Consider the following 18,805-nt stretch of genomic DNA (forward strand, 5'->3'; position numbering starts at 1 on the left):
TGAGGAATATAGTTCCATGCACTGAGTGTGGAAAATTCATTGATGAGAACAGGACATTAGATACATGAGCGGAGATAGTGATGGGTCAACTACATTCAATAAGACGATGAGTTACACTAAAAAGAAGGGAAACTTTAAGAAGGTCTATGGAGATTCTCAGTCATCCAGATCATAGTCTTCCCAAAGATGCTTTTTCAAAATGCAAGATATATAAATCCTTCCATTCTCCACCATTCATTCAGAACAGAAGAAGCTTCTTGGATGAGAAGAAAAACGTCTTCAAAGAAAAGCAGAGAAAATCCAGTTTCCTTTTGAAAAAGCACCTTTCAGAAAAACTCAGGAATATTATCTCCTGAGTCTTGTTGTGTAAAGAGATGACACAAGCTCATTGGGGGAAAATGGGAATTTTCAGGAAGAGGCTGATGAGACTAGACAGGGACTCATATGCTGGTCAGCCATGCAAATAATTTCTATCTCAAACAGGTACACATTTGAGAGCACCTCCCCTTATGCCCCAATAAATCCAGACTCTTGAACGGACACCATAATAATAATAATAATAATAATAATAATAATAATAATAATAATAATAATAATAATAATAATAATAATAATAATAATAATAATAATAATAATAATAATAATAATAATAATAAGAAGAAGAAGAAGAAGAAGAAGAAGAAGAAGAAGAAGAAGAAGAAGAAGAAGAAGAAGAAGTTGGAAGGGACCTTGGAGGTCATCTAGTCCAACCCCCTTCTCAGGCAGGAAACCCTATAACATTTCAAGCAAATGGCTGTCCAGTCTCTTTCTTCTTAAAAACCTCCAGTGTTGGAGCATTCACCACTTCTGGAGGCAGGTTGTTCCACTGGTTGATTGTTCTAACTGTCAGGAAGTTTCTCCTTAGTTCTAGGTTGCTTCTCTCCTTGACTAGTTTCCATCCATTGCTTCTTGTCCTGCTTTCAGGTGCTTTGGAGAATAGCTTGGCTCCCTCTTCTTTGTGGCAGCCACTGAGATATTGGAACACTGCTATCATGTCACCCCTCACCCTTCTCTTCATTAAACTACACATATCCAATTCCAGTAACTGTTCCCTATATGTTTTAGCCTCCAGTCCCCCAATCATCTTTGTTGCTCTTCTCTGTACCCTTTCTAGAGTCTCGACATCTTTTTTACATCGTGGTGAGCAAAACTGGATGCAGTATTCCGGGTGTGGCCTTACCAAGGCATTGTAAAGTGGTATTAGTACTTCACGTGATCTTGATTCTATCCCTCTGTTAATGCAGCCTAGCACTGTGTTGGCCTTTTTGGCAGCTGCAGCACACTGCTGGCTCATATTGAAGTGATTGCCCACTAGGACTCCGAGATCCCTCTCACAGTTACAGAGTTACAGGAAGACTATAAACAAAGAGGAATTTGAGTCATGTTTAGCAGAAAGATCAAAGGTTTAGGAGCAGAGATTCGTGATAATTTTTTTTTAGATCCAATTGAAATTAAAAAAAAAAGATTTTCTGAGAGTTCCCTAGGTTAATGGGCAGTCTCATCTTTCTAAATTCACAGTTGGTGATTATCTTGCAAAGACAGAAAACAGATCTTCTTATCCAATGATGTTCGTGCTGATTAGACAAGACACAGAATATATCTAGTTGTGCGAGACTTTTAGCGCTATCTGCTTCCTTGTCCCAGAACAGAAAGAATATTTTCTTCATACAAAATCTGCTTACTATTGCCTTCAATTCTGTCATTTAATCCTGTGAATGGTCCAACAACACATTTGACGTGTTCTCCTTTTCAGACATTGTAAGAAAAAGCTTTCATGTTTAGAACTTCTTGTTCTGCATCTGCTGAGCTGCCATTAACCTGAACGGGACTTAAAACCCTTCATGTTTTCACTACAGCTTGTTCTGCTTTGGCTATTGTCAATCACTCCAGTGGTCAATTACGCGACCTAGTAATCTTCTTCTCACCAGATCTGTAGACCTTGGACCAATTGTTTCAGAAAGGTATGATATTTGGAAGATCTTAGACAAATGCAATACTATGCGTCTATTTAAGTAGTAATTACTGCTCCTGATTTTTCACATCAAAGATATTTTTGTGATATTTATATGTTGATAGTTATCTAAATCTTAGTAGTCTTTTTTCTGGACTAAGTTTTCATTATAATGCTAGCCACGGAAACAGAACAGCACAAATTTCTCACAGACAATTACAGTATCTGAAACCCACAATTCTAATGGTCATGATGAAAACATAAGAAATAATAATAATAATAATAATAATAATAATAATAATAATAATAATAATAATAATAATAACAACAACAACAAAAACAACAATAACAGTAATGATAGAGTTGGAAATGATCTTGGAGGTCTTCTAGTCCAACCCCCTGCTCAGGCAGGAAACCCCTATACCATTTCAGACAAATGATTGTCCATTTCTTAAAAACCTCCAGCATTCACAGCTTCTGGAGGCAAGCGGTTCCACTGATTAATTCTTCTAACTGTCAGAAAATTTCTCCTTAATTGGTTAGTTTCCATCTCTTGCTTCTTGTCCTGCCTTCAGGTGCTTTGGAGAATAGCTTGACTCCCTCTTCTTTGGGGCAACCCCTGAGATATTGGAACACTGCTGTCATGTCACCCCTCGTCCTTCTCTTCATTAAAGTAGACATACCCAATTGCAGCCACCATTCCTTATGTATGTTTTACAGTATGTTGCAGTCCCCTAATCATCTTTGTTGCTCTTCTCTGTACTCCAACATTTCTTTCAACTCACCCAACATTTTCTTTCAACTAGTTTGCCATTTATTTCCATGATAAAGTTCTCCCTCTGTGACTAAGTACAAAGATTCTCACTCTGTCCTGGGAATTTTTCATGCGCTGCTTCCATCCAGGACTGCAAAGTATGGCATGAGAAGGGGAGTAAAGGCAAGAAATGTTGGTTAAATTTAAATTTAAGCAGTTCAATATACTTTGCACTGTTTCTGCTTCGGGTTTAGATCTCTCTGATAAGCTCACTTCAATGGTGTGAGGATTTAATTCTCTTTCTTTTCCGCTTTCTGTGAGACCACAAGAGAGCTACGGTTTTTCTAGGAATACCTGTAGCTAGGCAAGCATGTAAGTTGTCACTTTTTCTGCTGTGAGCATTTTTGAATTTTCTGTCATATACCCATATTGAAGGCACCATGGCACAACCCTACCATAGTTATAATTTGGGGGGGAAATGATCAAACCTCATCAAGGGTGTAACAACAGCAAGTATGGTGCAACAATAATAAGTAAGACATAACCACACTAGGATGGCAAGGTAGCAGTTTGACACACATTTTTACAAACAAGCATCCTTGTAGCAGCAACCTGTATACATTACCAAATAATCTGATGCCTCTTATATAGCAAAAATAAAATATAACAAAAAATGCATGCCCATATTAATAGTGTATATAATTTTCTTGGATTATTTTTTGCTTTTATTTATTGCATGCATCTTATTAAATGACTAGGAGAGCTGAAGGATATAGTAATGAGGTCTGAAGAGAATGCTTTTTTGTGTGTTTTTGGGGGGGAGGTTGTAGTTTTATGTATCAGTTGGAGAAAAGTGGTACATAAGTTTCCTCCTGGACTTGATGCTATGAGAATGGTGGAAATGTAAATAATTGCAGATCAATAAGATGTTTAGAAGAACAAAAGTAACATGGACGTGTACACATGCACTAATGTTCACCCGCTTCTTTAGTAATTCCTGTATCTGATTTTTCTCATCAAACTCTTGTGATATTTATATGTAGTCCCATTTCTATTAGTAAGCTGGTGGAAGCTATGATTTCCTCAGGGATTTGGGATTATGCCTTACCAAAAGAATCTCCTGAAAGCTGAACAATGAAATTTAGCATAAAATAACTTTTTCTGGATAGTGGAAGCTTCTACACCACTAGCTGTTAGTAGGAAAATTTTGAAAATTGATTTTATTTTAGGTTTAATAGATCTGAGCTTCCCAGAGTCATTGAGAGTTGAATAGCATACATGTGTAACCAACTATGGTTGGCTGGACAGATGATGGAAGCAGATTTGGCATTTTTATCTACCTCTCCAGTCCTTTCCAATGACCTTAGATGTGCATTTGTTGATTTTGATGGGGTTAAAGGTATCGTCACAGGATGTAAGTTGTTCCAAGTTAAGATGCCTTTTTAGAATTGACTAATGGTGATTTTGTCAATGCCAATGGTATCCCAATGGAGTTCCACACGTTTTGGGATTATACTAAGTGTGGGTGCTACTGTTGATATCATCTTTTCTTTCTCATGTCATTTTAATTCTACCTTTATTGGTTTGGTTATGCCAGAGGCAATCTTCATCACTTGTTATTATTGTTATGGTTGGCCACCAGTAAGCTGGTTAGAAAAAAAAATCAGAATGGATTTTGCATAGCATTAGCAAAGATCTAAACCTTGATTCAGTCTGTCAACAGAGAAGAAAATGATGAACACATGACAATTATTGAGGAATTATTGAATCCAGTTTTCTTTCCTTTCTTCTAAATGGAACTTCAATTCTAAAAGAAGAGATTATGGAGCACTACAAAAGTCTCTTGATGACTCTCAGCCAGGCAAACGTGAATGCTACAAAAGTGCATTTTGACTATTATAGTACCGATTATTTCAATATGTACCAATTATTTCAATATGTACCCAAAATGAGTGTCTCATATTGTCAGTCACAATCATCTGCTGTGTTGGAATCCCATTAAATGAAATTGTCATCTGGTTACTTCCAGATTAAGAGAAGACCTTTCTCCGTGTTGATTCTTAACTTAGCTATTGCCGACTTTGCGTTTCTCATATTTATGGCTATGTACTGCACTGATTTCTTAATAGATTTTATACCAATGGAAACGCCTGAGATAATCATTTTTTTTCTTTCTGCCAAGCCCTGTATATCAATGGTCTACTTTTTCTGAGGCATCAGTATTGACTGGTGTGTGTGTGTGTGTGTGTGTGTGTGTGTGTGTGTGTGTGTCCTCTACCCAATCTGGCATCGCTGTTCCCAGCCGAAATATTTGTCCCCTGCTCTCTGTGCCCTCCTCTGGATCTGCTCTTTCCTCCTGGGTGGAATTCAGAGTATTATGCAATTTGTATTTCATTATCATTTCTCCTGGAGTCTTCATTTGGTTGTGAATGCTTTCCTTTCCTTTCCATTGCTCACTGTCCTCCACTGTCATCCTATTCCAGTGATGGTGAACCTTTTAGCGAGCGAGTGCCCAAACTGCAACTCAAAACCCACTTATTTATCACTGGGTGCCAGGTGGGCGTGGCCTACTGGGTGGGTGTGGCTGTGGTGGTCATGGAAGATTGGGTCACCTCAATGTCACTCGTGGGGACGGATACCTGTGGGGAGCAGCTGGTTGAAGAGGGACAGTTGCCACCTCCGAGGTGTGGCATGGATGCCCACAGGGAGGGCTCTGAGTGCCACCTCTGGCACCCATGCCATAGGTTCGCCACCACTATCCTATTCATCAAAATAAATCTTAAATGGGCGCAGATCAAACGTAGAAGAGTTTTGATGATGATTTCAAGTACGCTTCTCTGCTTCCTTATTCTTACTGTTCCATTATGTATGTCTACATTGATGGTTTTCTTAGTTTAATTTATGTGAGGAAATTTACTGAATTTGAGAATTTGAGAATTATTTGAATCTGAGCACTTCCCTTAACCCAGCGATCTATTTTATGGTTGGGAGAAAGAAAGGAACTCAGTCCAGTGAGACCCTGAAGGTCATTAAACGTAGATTAAAATCCTTTTGCAAAAGCATAATTTTAGCTACAGAAATAAAATCTAAAGAAGGTTTTGTTTCCCTTGAAAAATAATATCGTTAGACTTTATCTTGAAGACTGGGAAAAGATGAGCAAAGCAAAATTTTCCCCACCACTGCTATAAGCTATTTACCAAGAACCGTAGCACAAAAAATATCAAAATTACAATACCATAACTAACCTTGTGTCAACCTACAAAGATTTATTGTCATTCGGACTGCTGTAGTGCTTCTAGCTTGCCTACAGTTGCAAGGGGGGAGGGAAGAGCTTGATATACAAAGGTGCTCCTTATCAGCGTGACAGCCAAAGCCACTGAGGAGATGTTTGGGCAAGCCGAAATTTTATTCTCATAACAAATGCTGGAAGATTAATTGGATAATGTGGCCTGAACAGTAAGAGAGGGGAGTGAAAGTTTTACGCTTTTAATTGTCTGTTTCCCGCCATATTGCCAGAGCTAGCTTTTCTTCCATCATACCGGTGTGCTACGCCTAATAAAGTTTACATTAGAGATTGCCAAGTCTCCGGTGTTTTACTTCGTTGGGCTTTTCAGTGGAACATGGCATAATGTTTTGCAAATAAGATCCATGAGACAGACCTCTAACTTAGAGATAACGCAGAGAAATAGGTCCCACATTTACTACCAAACATATACATGTTGTTTCCTGCTAAGCTTGAAGTCATCCTGATGACCTTAAGGAGTGTTGCACCATTTAAAAGCATTACCTTTGCCTGTTATCCATATGTGGTGGGAGAGAGCGGTTGACTTAAAAGCATTTTCTCTACCAATATAATAAGAAGGAAAGGATTTTGCAAGCTTTTAAATAGGCCTGGACCATAAAGCAGAATTAGTGTTCTAAGCAGTTGAATGCAAAGGTTTAGTCTTCCATTAAAAGGAATTAAATTAGAAGGATGAGAAAACATAGAAGCCCCAAGTATCCAATTCACAATAAGGCAGAGTTGAATGTATTGTGATTATTGGTATTCTTTATGGATTATTTCTTAATATTGATGTTTTTTTATGAGAAAGGAACAAAAGACATAAACTGTTATGCCAGAATACAGGGATTGTGGCTATCATCCCCACTAATTGTTTATTAGACAACCTATAACCTGTTGGGGCACTTTTCATTCTACAACTAATGTAGGATTGTGTCATTTCCCCTCCCTTCACAATCCTCAGGAGATCTCTAGTGAAGCCTCCTCTTCCTCCTCCTCCTCTTACATTCCTTAATGCCTTCAATAATGACAGAATTCTAATGTACTGCTTTCAGCAGAACAGTTCTTAAGAAATGCTGGTCCCAAAGGTGCTTTTTCAAAATTAGACTTTGTATTTCCTTGAAGTTCTCATCCAATAAGCTTCTCCAGTTCTGAAGAGGCTTCTTGGATGAGAAGCAAAACATCTTCAAGAAAACAACAAAGTCCAGTTTTCTCCTGAAAAACCACCTTTAGGACAACCATCACCTGGATTGACTTGAGAATCTCCATAGCCACTGAGAAATGCAGGGTTATTCTCAGAAATGTGTCTGCCTCTGAAAGCAACCCATGTTGAACTGAAAAGCACAGTCAAAAGTCAGGAGAGGGTATGACATTTAGTTTTATTCATAATGTGATTTATGATAATTTTCATATCAAACTTTATTGTAATTTGCCAAATGTCAATTCCATTGACATTGGGCGTGATGGATTCCAAATTTCAGATGCATTCTTTAAGTTAGCCCATTTGAGACACAGTGGCTCAGTGGGTTAGGATGCTGAGCTTGTCGATCAGAAGGTTGGCAGTTTGGCGGGTCGAATCCTGAGTGCCGCGTAACAGAGTGAGCTCCTGTTACTCGTCCAAGCTTCTGCCAACCTAGCAGTTCGAAAGCACATAAAAATGCAAGTAGAAAAATAAGGACCACTCCGGTGGGAAGGAAACAGCATTCCATGCACCTTTGGCATCTAGTCATGCTGGCTACATGACCAAGGAGACGTCCTCGGACAAGCGCTGGCTCTTCGGCTTTGAAACGGAGATGAGCACCGGCCCCTAGAGTTGGAAACGACTAGCATGCATGTGCGGGGGAACCTTTACCTTTACCTTATAGTATACATAGTTTTGGATAAATAGGTTACAGGACCAAGAGGTTCAGTAGTATACTAAAGGGATCATGACCAGTTGTGTTATCATTTCAGAAGTATTTATCAGATTTCCCCTTTTTCCATCCAATAATTTTCTATTGATATTGTACATTGATTTCATCTGCAAAGTACACATGATCTAGAACTTTCCTCAGAGACATCTGCCTAATGCATTTCTCTTTCAGAGTTATGGAAACCATTTCATCCCACATTTAAGAGTTCTGAAACACCCATGGAAAAAATCAGCACTCTGGTCTTAATTCTCAGCAAGGAATAATGGATTTCTTTCATCCATTAAGGTACCCCACCCATTCTCAAAACGTATAAAGGCATCTCTTTCGAACTTTCTGGCAAAGCACTTGGGCTTCGAGATAGTGGAAGAAGAATTCAGAACCCTTCCAGAAGAAGACTTTATTAAGGTCCAGCAGGCATTGGTGAAGCCTAAGTGAGACTGGAAGAAGGTAGGGAATTTTGTGTCTAAACGTTCAGGCATGGGCTGGTAGAACCCCTAAGAATTTCTCAGGGAAGATCAGAAGGAAATATTCATTTTCAGTCAGGGACAATAGCATCAAGTGCAGCATCTTCTTATTGAAAATTATTTTATTCCTATAAAGTGTTCTTGGAATTACTGTATTTGATAGCACTTGCTTTCTGGTTTTTTTATGTACCCTATAAAGCTTTCCTTTCTGTTGTAGAGCGGGAGATGGGTCACAATTAGCATGAGAAAGGAGTGGTAGAAACTCAATGAATAAAGGAGGAAAGTATTTTTTTAGAAGCTTCTTGAATTTATCTGGGTTCTCCCATCATCAACAGCATTAATAACAATAACAATATTTTTTCCCACAAAGAAAGATTCCCTCCAGCCACTAAAAGGTTCCACCTTTTCCCCCCCCTGAACAGTGAAATTAGTCATCTATGGAGAAGCTCAGCCATCCAGGTAATAGTTGTCCTAAAGGTGCTTTCTCAAGAAGCAACTGGACTTCCTTGTTTTTCTTTAAAGACGTTCCTAAAGACGCGGATAGTGGGAGCAATTATCTCCCTTGTGATATTTACTCTTCATTGTTGTGCGTTGTCTAGATTCATTGAGAGAGTCACATAGGATACTGTGCTTTGATTACAATGTCCAAAATTGGACACAGGTCAATGAGCAATTGTCAGATGAGTTGTGGGATAATTCATAAGATTTAATGTTAGAGTAGCGGGCAGTAGTAAGCAGATTTTTCGCAGATTTTTTTCTCTCTTCTAGGATGGGAAAGCAGATGTTGCTAAAGGTTTCACCCAGGGCTTATGCTATCTCTTGCCTGTTGGTGAAGTAGCCAAAGACTACATCTCCATACAACATAATTGTACATACTGATTGGGCAAGGCACAAAATATGTGTGCATTTTTTAGACTTTCTTTGTCATGCCAGAAGAGGAAGAGCTCCAGGAGCACTTATTCACCTCAGAATACGTTTATGTTTCTTGGTAAATATGGGATGCAGTTCTCTGCACTGTCCCTGAGATACAGCTGCGTACCATGAATCTCAATTGCCAAAAGAGTTTTATTTATAATAAAATGAGTAATGAACACATAGATATATAATGGGAGAGTAAGAATAAGGAAACAGAGAAGAGTAATTAAGATCATCACCAAAAGTCTTTCACGTTTGATCTGTTTAGGTTTAAGACATATTTTGATCAATAGGATCACAACAGAGGTTGTGATCAGCGGGAGGCAAAACAAAACAGCCACAGCCAAATGGAAACTCGGAATGGTATCATATTTAAATTCCTATTCCATAATGTTTGGAATTCTACCCAGGAGGAAAGAGGAGATCCAGAGGAGGGCACACAAAACAGGAGACAAATGTTTTGGCCAGGAACAGCGATGCCAGATTGGAAAGAAGACACACACACACACACACACACACACACACCGGTCAATGCTGATGGCTATCAAAAGAAATATACCATTAATATATATAATATGGAAAAGAAAAAAGATCAACAGGGGTATTTTTTCAAATATAAAATACGTGAAAAAATCAGTGCAGTATATAGCCATAAATAGAAGGAACCCAAAGTCAGCAAAAGTAGTAAGGTAGTTGAAAAATAATGTTGGGTCATCTACAGTAAAAGGAGAAATCTTGAAACAGGTCTTATCTCTGCACCAGGACCCTTAAAATCGTCAGTTTCAGATATTTCAATTTCTTAGCAGATATTTTCACTGTTCTGTTTGGATGGCACCATTACATTTCAACACTCATCCAGAAAAAAAGTCAACTGTGATTTAGGTGACTATCTACATATAAGTATTACAAGTATGTTTTTAATATGAAAAATTAAGTCCAGGAATTAGTAGCCAAGTGAAAGGTTATTACTGCATTGACTTATGTCTAAGATCATCCAAATGTCTTACCTATTTGAAAATATTGGTCCAAAATATTCAAAGTGGGTGAGATTATTACTATGTGATGTTATTGATGGCTAGATTAACTGATGATGGCCGATGCAGAACTCGTTCCAGAGGAAAATTAATGGTTTTTAAGTCCTGTTCAGGTTAATTGTACTTCCACGGAAGAAAAATAGTAGGTTCTACCCATACTCGGTTTTACTTACAATGTCCAAAATATGTCACTGTAAGGTGATAGTAAGCAGATCTTCTGAAGAAAAAAAAATATTTCTGTTCTGGGATGGGTAAGCAGATCTTTTTTGTCTTCCACAATCAAATGTGAGCATCAAGTGATAAGACAGTCTGGTTCCTGTTTTTTGCAAGGTAATCACCAACTGTAGAATGAGGAGGCTGCCCATGAGCCTTGGCACCTGTCAAGGAAAGAGATATTCTTCTTTTATGCCAATTGACTTGGACCTCTCATCTGAGAATTTTTATGGTGAACGTCCGATTGTAAATCTCTCACCTTCATGCTAAACACGACAGAAATGGCTTTTTGTTTACAGCCTTCATATACTCTGTCCCGTGTAGACTAAGAGTTAAATCAAGGGTCTGGATTTATTGGGTCAGAATTGGGGGTCTTCTAAAAGAAGCTTAGTGCTGTCACCACACTGCCATGGAGTGATGCTATCAAAGGCCGGCCTATTTGGTATGCAAATTATTCTGCATGGCTGAGGATCCTATGAACCCTAACCTGGCCAGGTCAGCCTCAAGAGATAACATTCCTTTTTAGAGGGGAATAGAAGAGGACTTAAAATCATATAGGGGTATGTATTTATATTCATTTATTTATACTTATCTTTATTTCCCAGGGAAATAAAAGAGTGGAATAATTATTACAGATAGTCGCAAAGGAAGTTGCCTCTCTTCGTCTTAGCTTTATTCATTTTATGTCCATAAATAGTAGTGAAATGGAGATTAAAAAGGAGGACAGCAGGAGATCTTTTCTCTGCACCAAGTACTATGTCAGAAACAATTCGGAAGATGAGGATGAGGGACCCAACACCACACAGCTTAGGAATTTCTGGGGCAAGCTGTTCCACTGGTTGATTGTCCTCACTTTCTGGAACTTTCTCCTTAATTCCAGGCTGCTTCTCTCCTTGATCAGTTTCCAACCGTTGCTTCTCATCCTTCCCTCTCCCTTATATAAAAACTCCTTTGGAAATCTCTACTCAGCCTCTACTTCCAGGTGCATCCAATTCTGCAGGCAGTTCTTTGAAATTTGTAACTCAAGATAGGGTGGATGGACTTTCCTTCTGTCAATTAATGTCATCTAACTAATTAAAGACATTTTGCCTGCAGGCCGTGCCATCCCCGATCACTTCAACCCTCAATACTGTGACACAATCATTTTCCACTCAGCAGCTTTCAAGAGTTTGGACCATCAGTTTCTGGTATGTTATAATTTTGAAAGGTTTAATCAGACCCCGGGATATGCAAATAGAGTAATAACCGTTACTTCAGTAGCTGTATGTTTTTATACTTGACATTTATACGTCAACTGTCATATGAGTCTCAGATGAGGTTTCCTGGGTTTTGACACCTTTTCCAACCCATTTTTAGCCATCGTGACAAGACAAGTATGTCAGGAGCAAATAAACGGTCTGAAACCCAAGACAAACAAAGTAAAAACCTTCTTTAGCTTATGCTTAATTCTTTTTCATCAGTTTTGGCTTTTCAGTTCTTTCTGAAAACTCGTCTCATTTTTGTGCCTCAACTTGGAAATTTCCAGTTAATCACAGAAAATTTGCACACACACACAAACACACACACAAACACAGACACACACACACACACACACAGAGAGAGAGAGAGAGAGAGAGAGAGAGAGAGAGAGAGAGAGAGAGAGAGAGAGAGAGAGAGAGAGAGAGAGAGAGAGAGAGAGAGAATGGAAATCTTCTATATTTCACTAATCAAGGAGAGATCGGAATCAGAATTAATCAGTGGAACAGCTTGCCTTCAGAAGCTGGGGGTGCTCCATCACTGGAGCTTTTTAAGAAGAGACATCATTTCAGACAAATGGCTGTTCAATCTCTTCCTAAAAATCTCCAGTGTTGAAGCATCCCCAGCTTCTGAAGGAAAGCTGTTCCACCAATTAATTGCACTAATTGTCAGGAAATTTCTCCTTAGTTCTAGGTTGGATCACTCCTTAATACGTCACTCCATTACTTCTTGTTCTGCCATAAGGTGCTTTGGAGAATATGTGGACCCTTTCTTCTAGAAGCTATGGCAATATTGGTACCAGTAAAGGAGGATATTTGTGTTGTTGTTAGCTGCGAAGTTGTGTCCGACCCATCGTGACCCTATGGGAAACATTCCTCCAGGCCTTCCTGTCCTCTACCATCTTCTGGAGTCCATTTAAGCTCACGCCTACTGCTTCAGTGACTCCATCCAGCCACCTCATTCTCTGTCGTCCCCTTCTTCTCTTGCCCTCCATCTTTCCCAGCATTAGGCTCTTCTCCAGTGAGTCCTTCCTTCTCATTAGGTGGCCAAAGTATTTGAGTTTTAGCTTCAGAATCTGGCCATCTAAAGAGCAGTCAGGGTTGATCTCCTCTAGGACTGACTGGTTTGATCGCCGTGCAGTCCAAGGGATTTGCAGGAGTCTTCTCCAGCACCATAGTTCAAAGGCCTCAATTTTTTGGCGCTCAGCCTTTTTTATGGTCCAGCTTTCACTGCCATACATTGCAACTGGGAAGACCATAGCCTTGACTATACGCACTTTTGTTGACAGGGTGATGTCTCTGCTTTTTAGTGTGCTGTCTAGATTTGCCATGGCTTTCTTCCCCAGGAGCAAGCGTCTTTTAATTTCTTGGCTACAGTCCCCATCTGCAGTGATCTTGGAGCCCAGAAAAATAAAATCTGTCACTACCTCCATTTCTTCCCCATCTATTTGCCAGGAATTGAGAGGGCCGGATGCCACGATCTTGGTTTTCTTAATGTTAAGTTTCAACCCAAATTTTACACTCTCCTTATTCACCCACAACAAGAGGCTCTTTACTTCTTCTTCACTTTCTGCCATTAGAGTGGTATCATTTGCATATCTTAGGTTGTTGATATTTCTTCTGGCAATCTTAATTCCAACTTTTGATTCCTCTAATCCTGCTTTTCTCATGATGTGCTCTGCATATAAGTTAAATAGGCAGGGCGACAGTATACAGCCTTGCCAGACTCCTTTCCCAATTTTGAACCAATCAGTGGTTCCATGTCCAGTTCTCACTGTTGTTTCTTGACCCGCATATAGCTTTCTCAAGAGACAAATAAGATGGTCTGGTACTCCCATCTCTTTAAGAACTTGCCACAGATTGTTATGATCCACACAATCAAAGGCTTTAGCATAGTCAATGAAGCAGAAGTAGATGTTTTTTCTGGAACTCTCTAGCTTTCTCCATGTTCCAGCGTATGTTGGCAATTTGATCTCTAGTTCCTCTGCCTCTTCGAAATCCTGCCTGTACTTCTGGTAGTTCTCGATTCACATACTGCTGAAGTCTAGCTTGTAGGATTTTAAGCATAACTTTAATAGCATGAGAAATGAGTGCAATTGTGCGATAGTTTGAACATTCTTTGGCACTGCCTTTCTTTGGAATTGGAATGTAAACTGATCTTTTCCAATCCTTTGGCCACTGTTGAGCTTTCCAAATTTGCTGGCAAATTGAGTGTAGCACTTTTACTGCATCGTCCTTTAAGATTTTGAATAGCTGAGCTGGAATACTGTCACCTCCACTAGCTTTGTTATTGCTCAGCTTTTCTAAGGCCCACTTCACATTCTAGGATGTCTGGCTCGAGGTCAGTGACCACCTCATTGTGATTATCAGGGACATTAAGCTCATTCTTGTATAGTTCTTCTGTGTAATTTTGCCACCTCTTCTTAATCTCTTCTGCCTCTGTTATGTCCCTGCCATTTTGGTCCTTTATCAAGCCTATTTTTGCATTAAACGTTCCCTTCATCTCTCCAATTTTCTTGAAAAGATCTCTGGTCCTACCTATTCTATTGTTTTCTTCTATTTCTTTGCACTGTTCATTTAAGAAGGCATTCTTATCTCTTCTAGCTATTCTCTGGAATTCTGCATTCAATTGGGCGTATCTTTCTTTTTCTCCCTTGCCTTTCGCTTCCCTCCTTTCCTCAGCTATTTGCAAAGCTTCCTCAGATAGCCATTTTGCTTTCTTGCATTTCTTTTTCTTTGGGATGGTTTTGGTTGCTACCTGTTGCATAAAGTTGTGTACCTCTGTCCATAGTTCTTCAGGCACTCTGTCTATCAGATCTAATTCCTTAAGTCTATTTGTCACCTCTACTGTATATTCAAAAGGAATATAATTTAATTCATAGCTGAGTGGCCTAGTGCTTTTCCCTACTTTCTTCAGTTTAAGCCTAAACTTTGCAATGAGAAGCTCATGGTCTGAGCCACAGTCAGCTCCTGGTCTTGTTTTTACTGACTGTATAGAGCTTCTCCATCTTTGGCTGCAGAGCATATAGTCAATCTGATTTCTGTGTTGACCGTCTGGTGATGTCCATGTGTAGAGCTGTCTCTTGGGTTGTTGGAAAAGAGTGTTTGCTATGATCATCGTATTCTCTTGCCAAAATTCTATCAGCCTGTGCCCTGCTTCATTTTGTACTCCAAGGCCAAACTTGCCTGTTATTCCAGTTATCTTTTGGCTTCCTACTTTAGCATTCCAATCCCCCATGATGATAAGGACATCATTTTTTGGTGTTACTTCTATAAGGTGCTGTAGGGCTTCATAGAACCGGTCAATTTCATCCTCTTCAGCACTGGTGGTTGGGGCATAAACTTGGACTATTGTGATATTGAATGGTTTGCCTTGGATTCGAACTGAGATCATTCTGTCATTTTGAGGACTGTATCTCAGTATTGCTTTTCCTACTCTTTTATTGACTATGAAGGCTACTCCATTTCTTCTGAGGGATTCTTGCCCGCAGTAGTATACCTGATGATCATCTGAATTAAATTCACCCATTCCTGTCCATTTTAGTTCGCTGATACCTAAGATGTCGATGTTCAGTCTTGTCATCTCTTGTTTGACCACGTCCAGCTTTCCTTGATTCATGGATCTTACATTCCAGGTTCCTATGGAGAAAAAATCTTTACAGCATCGGACTTTCCTTTCACCACCAGACACATCCACAGCTGAGTGTCCTTTCGGCTTTGGCCCAGTCGCTTCATTCTTTCTGGCGCTACTAGTACTAGCCCTCTGCTCTTCCCCAGTAGCATATTGGATGCCTTCCGACCTGAGGGGCTCATCTTCCAGCGTCATATCGTTTTGCCTTTTGGTACTGTCCATAGGGTTTTCATGGCAAAGATACTTGAGTGGGTTGCCATTTCCTTCTCCAGTGGATCACGTTTTGTCAGAACTCTCTGCTATGACCTTTCCGTCTTGGGTGGCCCTGCACGGCATAGCTCATAGCTTCATTGAATTACGCAAGCCCCTTTGCCATGACAAGGCAGTAATCCATGAAGGGGAGGATATTTGCAGCTTAGAGTTGAAATGGGTGCTTGGTACTCTCTCAGCTTGCTTTTTAAGCCATTTCTTTACCAAACTAGGTAACATCATCAGTGCTAGCACAGTGCTCGGATTAGCACTGATGATGTTACCTAGTTTGAATAATGAAAATTCTGCAAGAAAACGAGTAAGCTGAGAGAGGAGCAAGTGGCCCCAATATTGATGTTATTTAGGAGACAGGAATGACTGAATCTACTCTTTTTCCTTTTCTCCTAATAGGAGCTTCCACTCCAAAAGATAGTCAGAGGATTACAAAAGCTTAATGATGAATTCCAGCCTGGGAGATCTGGAGGCTACAAACAACTACTATAGAGATAATAATACCAGTGAGTTCACAGAACAGCTCAAACTTTCTCCTGTAGAAAAAAATCTTTTTATAAGCATTAGTTTAATAACCTGCTCTTTTGGATTGGTGGGCAATGGCTACATCATCTGGCTACTTGGCTTCCAGATGAAGAGGAACTGTTTCACCACATTCATCCTTAACTTGGCCATTGCAGACTTTGGGTTCCTCACAAGTGAAGTTATACAACTTATCCATGCATTTATCAACCTGATAGAACCCATTTTCATCTTCATCTGTTCTTTTTTCTTCCATATGATGTACATCAATTCTCACTTTCTTATGACGGCCATCAGCATTGACCGGTGTGTGGCTGTCCTCTTCCCAATCTGGCATCGCTGTTCCCGGCCAAAACATTTGTCCCCTGCTGTCTGCATCATCCTCTGGACCTCCTCTTTCCTCCTTGCTGGATCTGCGCACATTATGATATTCACAAATGTCATTGTAGTGGACCTTTTCAGCCTTCATTTCCTTGTGACTGATATAATTTGCCTTCCACTGATCACTCTCTCTACTGTGGTCCTTTTCCTCAAAGTGTGTCATAAATCGAATCAGAAGAATCAGGGTCGGATTTTACTGATGGTTTTAATCACTCTCCTCTGTTTCCTCATCCTTTCTTTTCCATTATCTGTCATTGCAGTGATTCTTAGTTTTTATAGCTTTGTATTTGATAAAAAACTGCAATATTTGACTATATGGGTCATACTGCTGTCTTGTTTAAATAGCAGCATTAATCCAGTGATCTATTTTCTAGTTGGGAGGAAAAAAGGTGCTCAGTCCAAGGAGAGCATGAAGGTCATTTTGCAAAACGTCTTCAAAGAAGGTGAAGCTACCAGAGGGAGATAGAAGAGGTCAAATCCTCTTACAAGGCCTTTGTGCTTCCTTCTGAGGAGCAATGAATAAGTTGCACTTGAGGCTGGAATCTCATAGGTGGGGACAAATCTCTTTTAACATATTGACTCTTTCATCTGACATACAGAGAACTGCATTTTAAGAGATGCCTACATCAGTCCACAACTAATGCTGGGCAAGAAATGAACTGCATGACATTTATAAAATACTCAGCTTATTTTGCTTTCTAGAAATAAGATTTTTATTTCTAGATAAGCACCAACCATGCCTGCTGCTTCCAGATGTCAATTAAAGGCAATTAATTTGTGAAATGAAGCAGCAATGAGTAAAATTAAACTAGAACCAGGTAGAAAATAGTTGAAAATCAGTAATTAATTATGACATTTTAGCCTCTTGCTAAAAAGGGAAAGAGCAAGAGAGACAGTTTTCAAGTATATTCCATGCCTTGGGAGCAACAGAAGAGAAATGGAGGCCACAGGGAAAATCACAAATCCCCAGGCTATAATATAAGTGGAATGTTATGTCTGAAATGTGTGAGGATCGAAAATGTCATATTTTATTTCAAGAAATGTATCCTGTACATATGTTTTTTTTCTTCTCTTTTCTTGTATTATGTATACAAATTTGCATGTTTTTAGTGGAGCCGTATATTCTTCTATCAAGTGCTTTAGGGACAAAACCTTTACAATTATCTAGGAAATAAACAGACATAAAAAGAGAAAAGTTACATTTAAAAAAAATCATTCAGTAATAGTAGTTGTTATGATATAAAGAAGAATTGTATGACATCAGACATATCATTTCGTGTTATGAAATAAAGAATTGCTTGAAGTGAGACGTCATGTCATGTGACGAAATAAAAAAGATGTACGAAGTCAGACACTTTCTCTACAAACATCTTTACTTTGGAAATTGTGAATACGGCACTATTTTCTTTTTATATTGTTTGGCGTTAGTGAAGCTAGGCAAAAACCCATCAGATACCTGTACAATTAGCACACACACACACACACACACCCTGGGCTATATGTTCTCTCCACCTCTCTTCCCTCTTATGTACAAATGACTGCATCTCAAAATATCCCTCAGTTAAAGTACTGAAGTTTGCAGATGATACAAGAGTGATTGGCTTCATTCAAGACAACAGGGAATCAGCATACAGATGGGAGGCTGTTACTAGTAATACTAGTAAAGCTGTATTATTATGATACTCCTCATCTTTCGTATTACCTACCCTTATCTTCCTATGACTATAGCTTTGCTGTTTGTATCTTACAATTTATATTTTTTGTACCCTACTATGATTTATGTTGTTTGTTTAGCTAGTACGCTCTGACTATCACTAAGTGTTTATGATTTGATTTATGATCAAGTCTTTTATTTCACAATTTAAGATGAATGTATTTTCATGTTGTATATGATCATGATTATCACTCTTACTTGTATGTACCCTGAGAGCTTGTGCACCAGAAATTAATTCCTTGTGTGTCCAACCACACTTGGCCAATAAAGAATTCTATTCTATGCTCCTCTTCCTCCTCCTCCTCCTCCTCCTCCTCCTCCTCCTCCTCCTCCTCCTCCTCCTCCTCCTCCTCCTCCTCCTCTTAGATTTCTTAATGCCTTCAATAATAACAGAATTCTAATGTACTGCTTTCAGCAAAACAGTTCTTAAGAAATGCAGGTCCCAAAGGTGCTTTTTCTAAAGTAGACTTTGTTTTTCCTTGAAGTTCTCATCCAATA

At 39.2% G+C, this 18,805-nt stretch overlaps 1 protein-coding gene and 1 pseudogene across 2 annotated transcripts in view; both read left to right on the plus strand.

Moving 5' to 3' along the window:
• LOC308665535 (mas-related G-protein coupled receptor member H-like) overlaps positions 1–9,280 on the plus strand; it is a 19,664-nt pseudogene extending 10,384 nt beyond the window's left edge. Inside the window, exon 3 of the transcript in view lies at positions 9,170–9,280. The product of the transcript in view is annotated as a mas-related G-protein coupled receptor member H-like (transcript). The remainder of the gene's footprint in view (positions 1–9,169) is intronic.
• A 6,855-nt stretch (positions 9,281–16,135) lies between these two features.
• LOC308665536 (mas-related G-protein coupled receptor member H-like) lies at positions 16,136–17,059 on the plus strand (the record flags this gene model as incomplete). The annotated part of the gene is made up of 1 exon (XM_081323598.1): positions 16,136–17,059. The coding sequence occupies one exon, from the start codon at positions 16,136–16,138 to the stop codon at positions 17,057–17,059; it is 924 nt and encodes a 307-aa protein (XP_081179724.1).
• Between the last annotated feature and the right edge of the window lie 1,746 nt (positions 17,060–18,805).

The sequence above is a fragment of the Vipera berus genome, assembly GCF_964194415.1.
Source record: "Vipera berus genome assembly, chromosome: 3".
NCBI lineage: Eukaryota > Metazoa > Chordata > Lepidosauria > Squamata > Viperidae > Vipera > Vipera berus.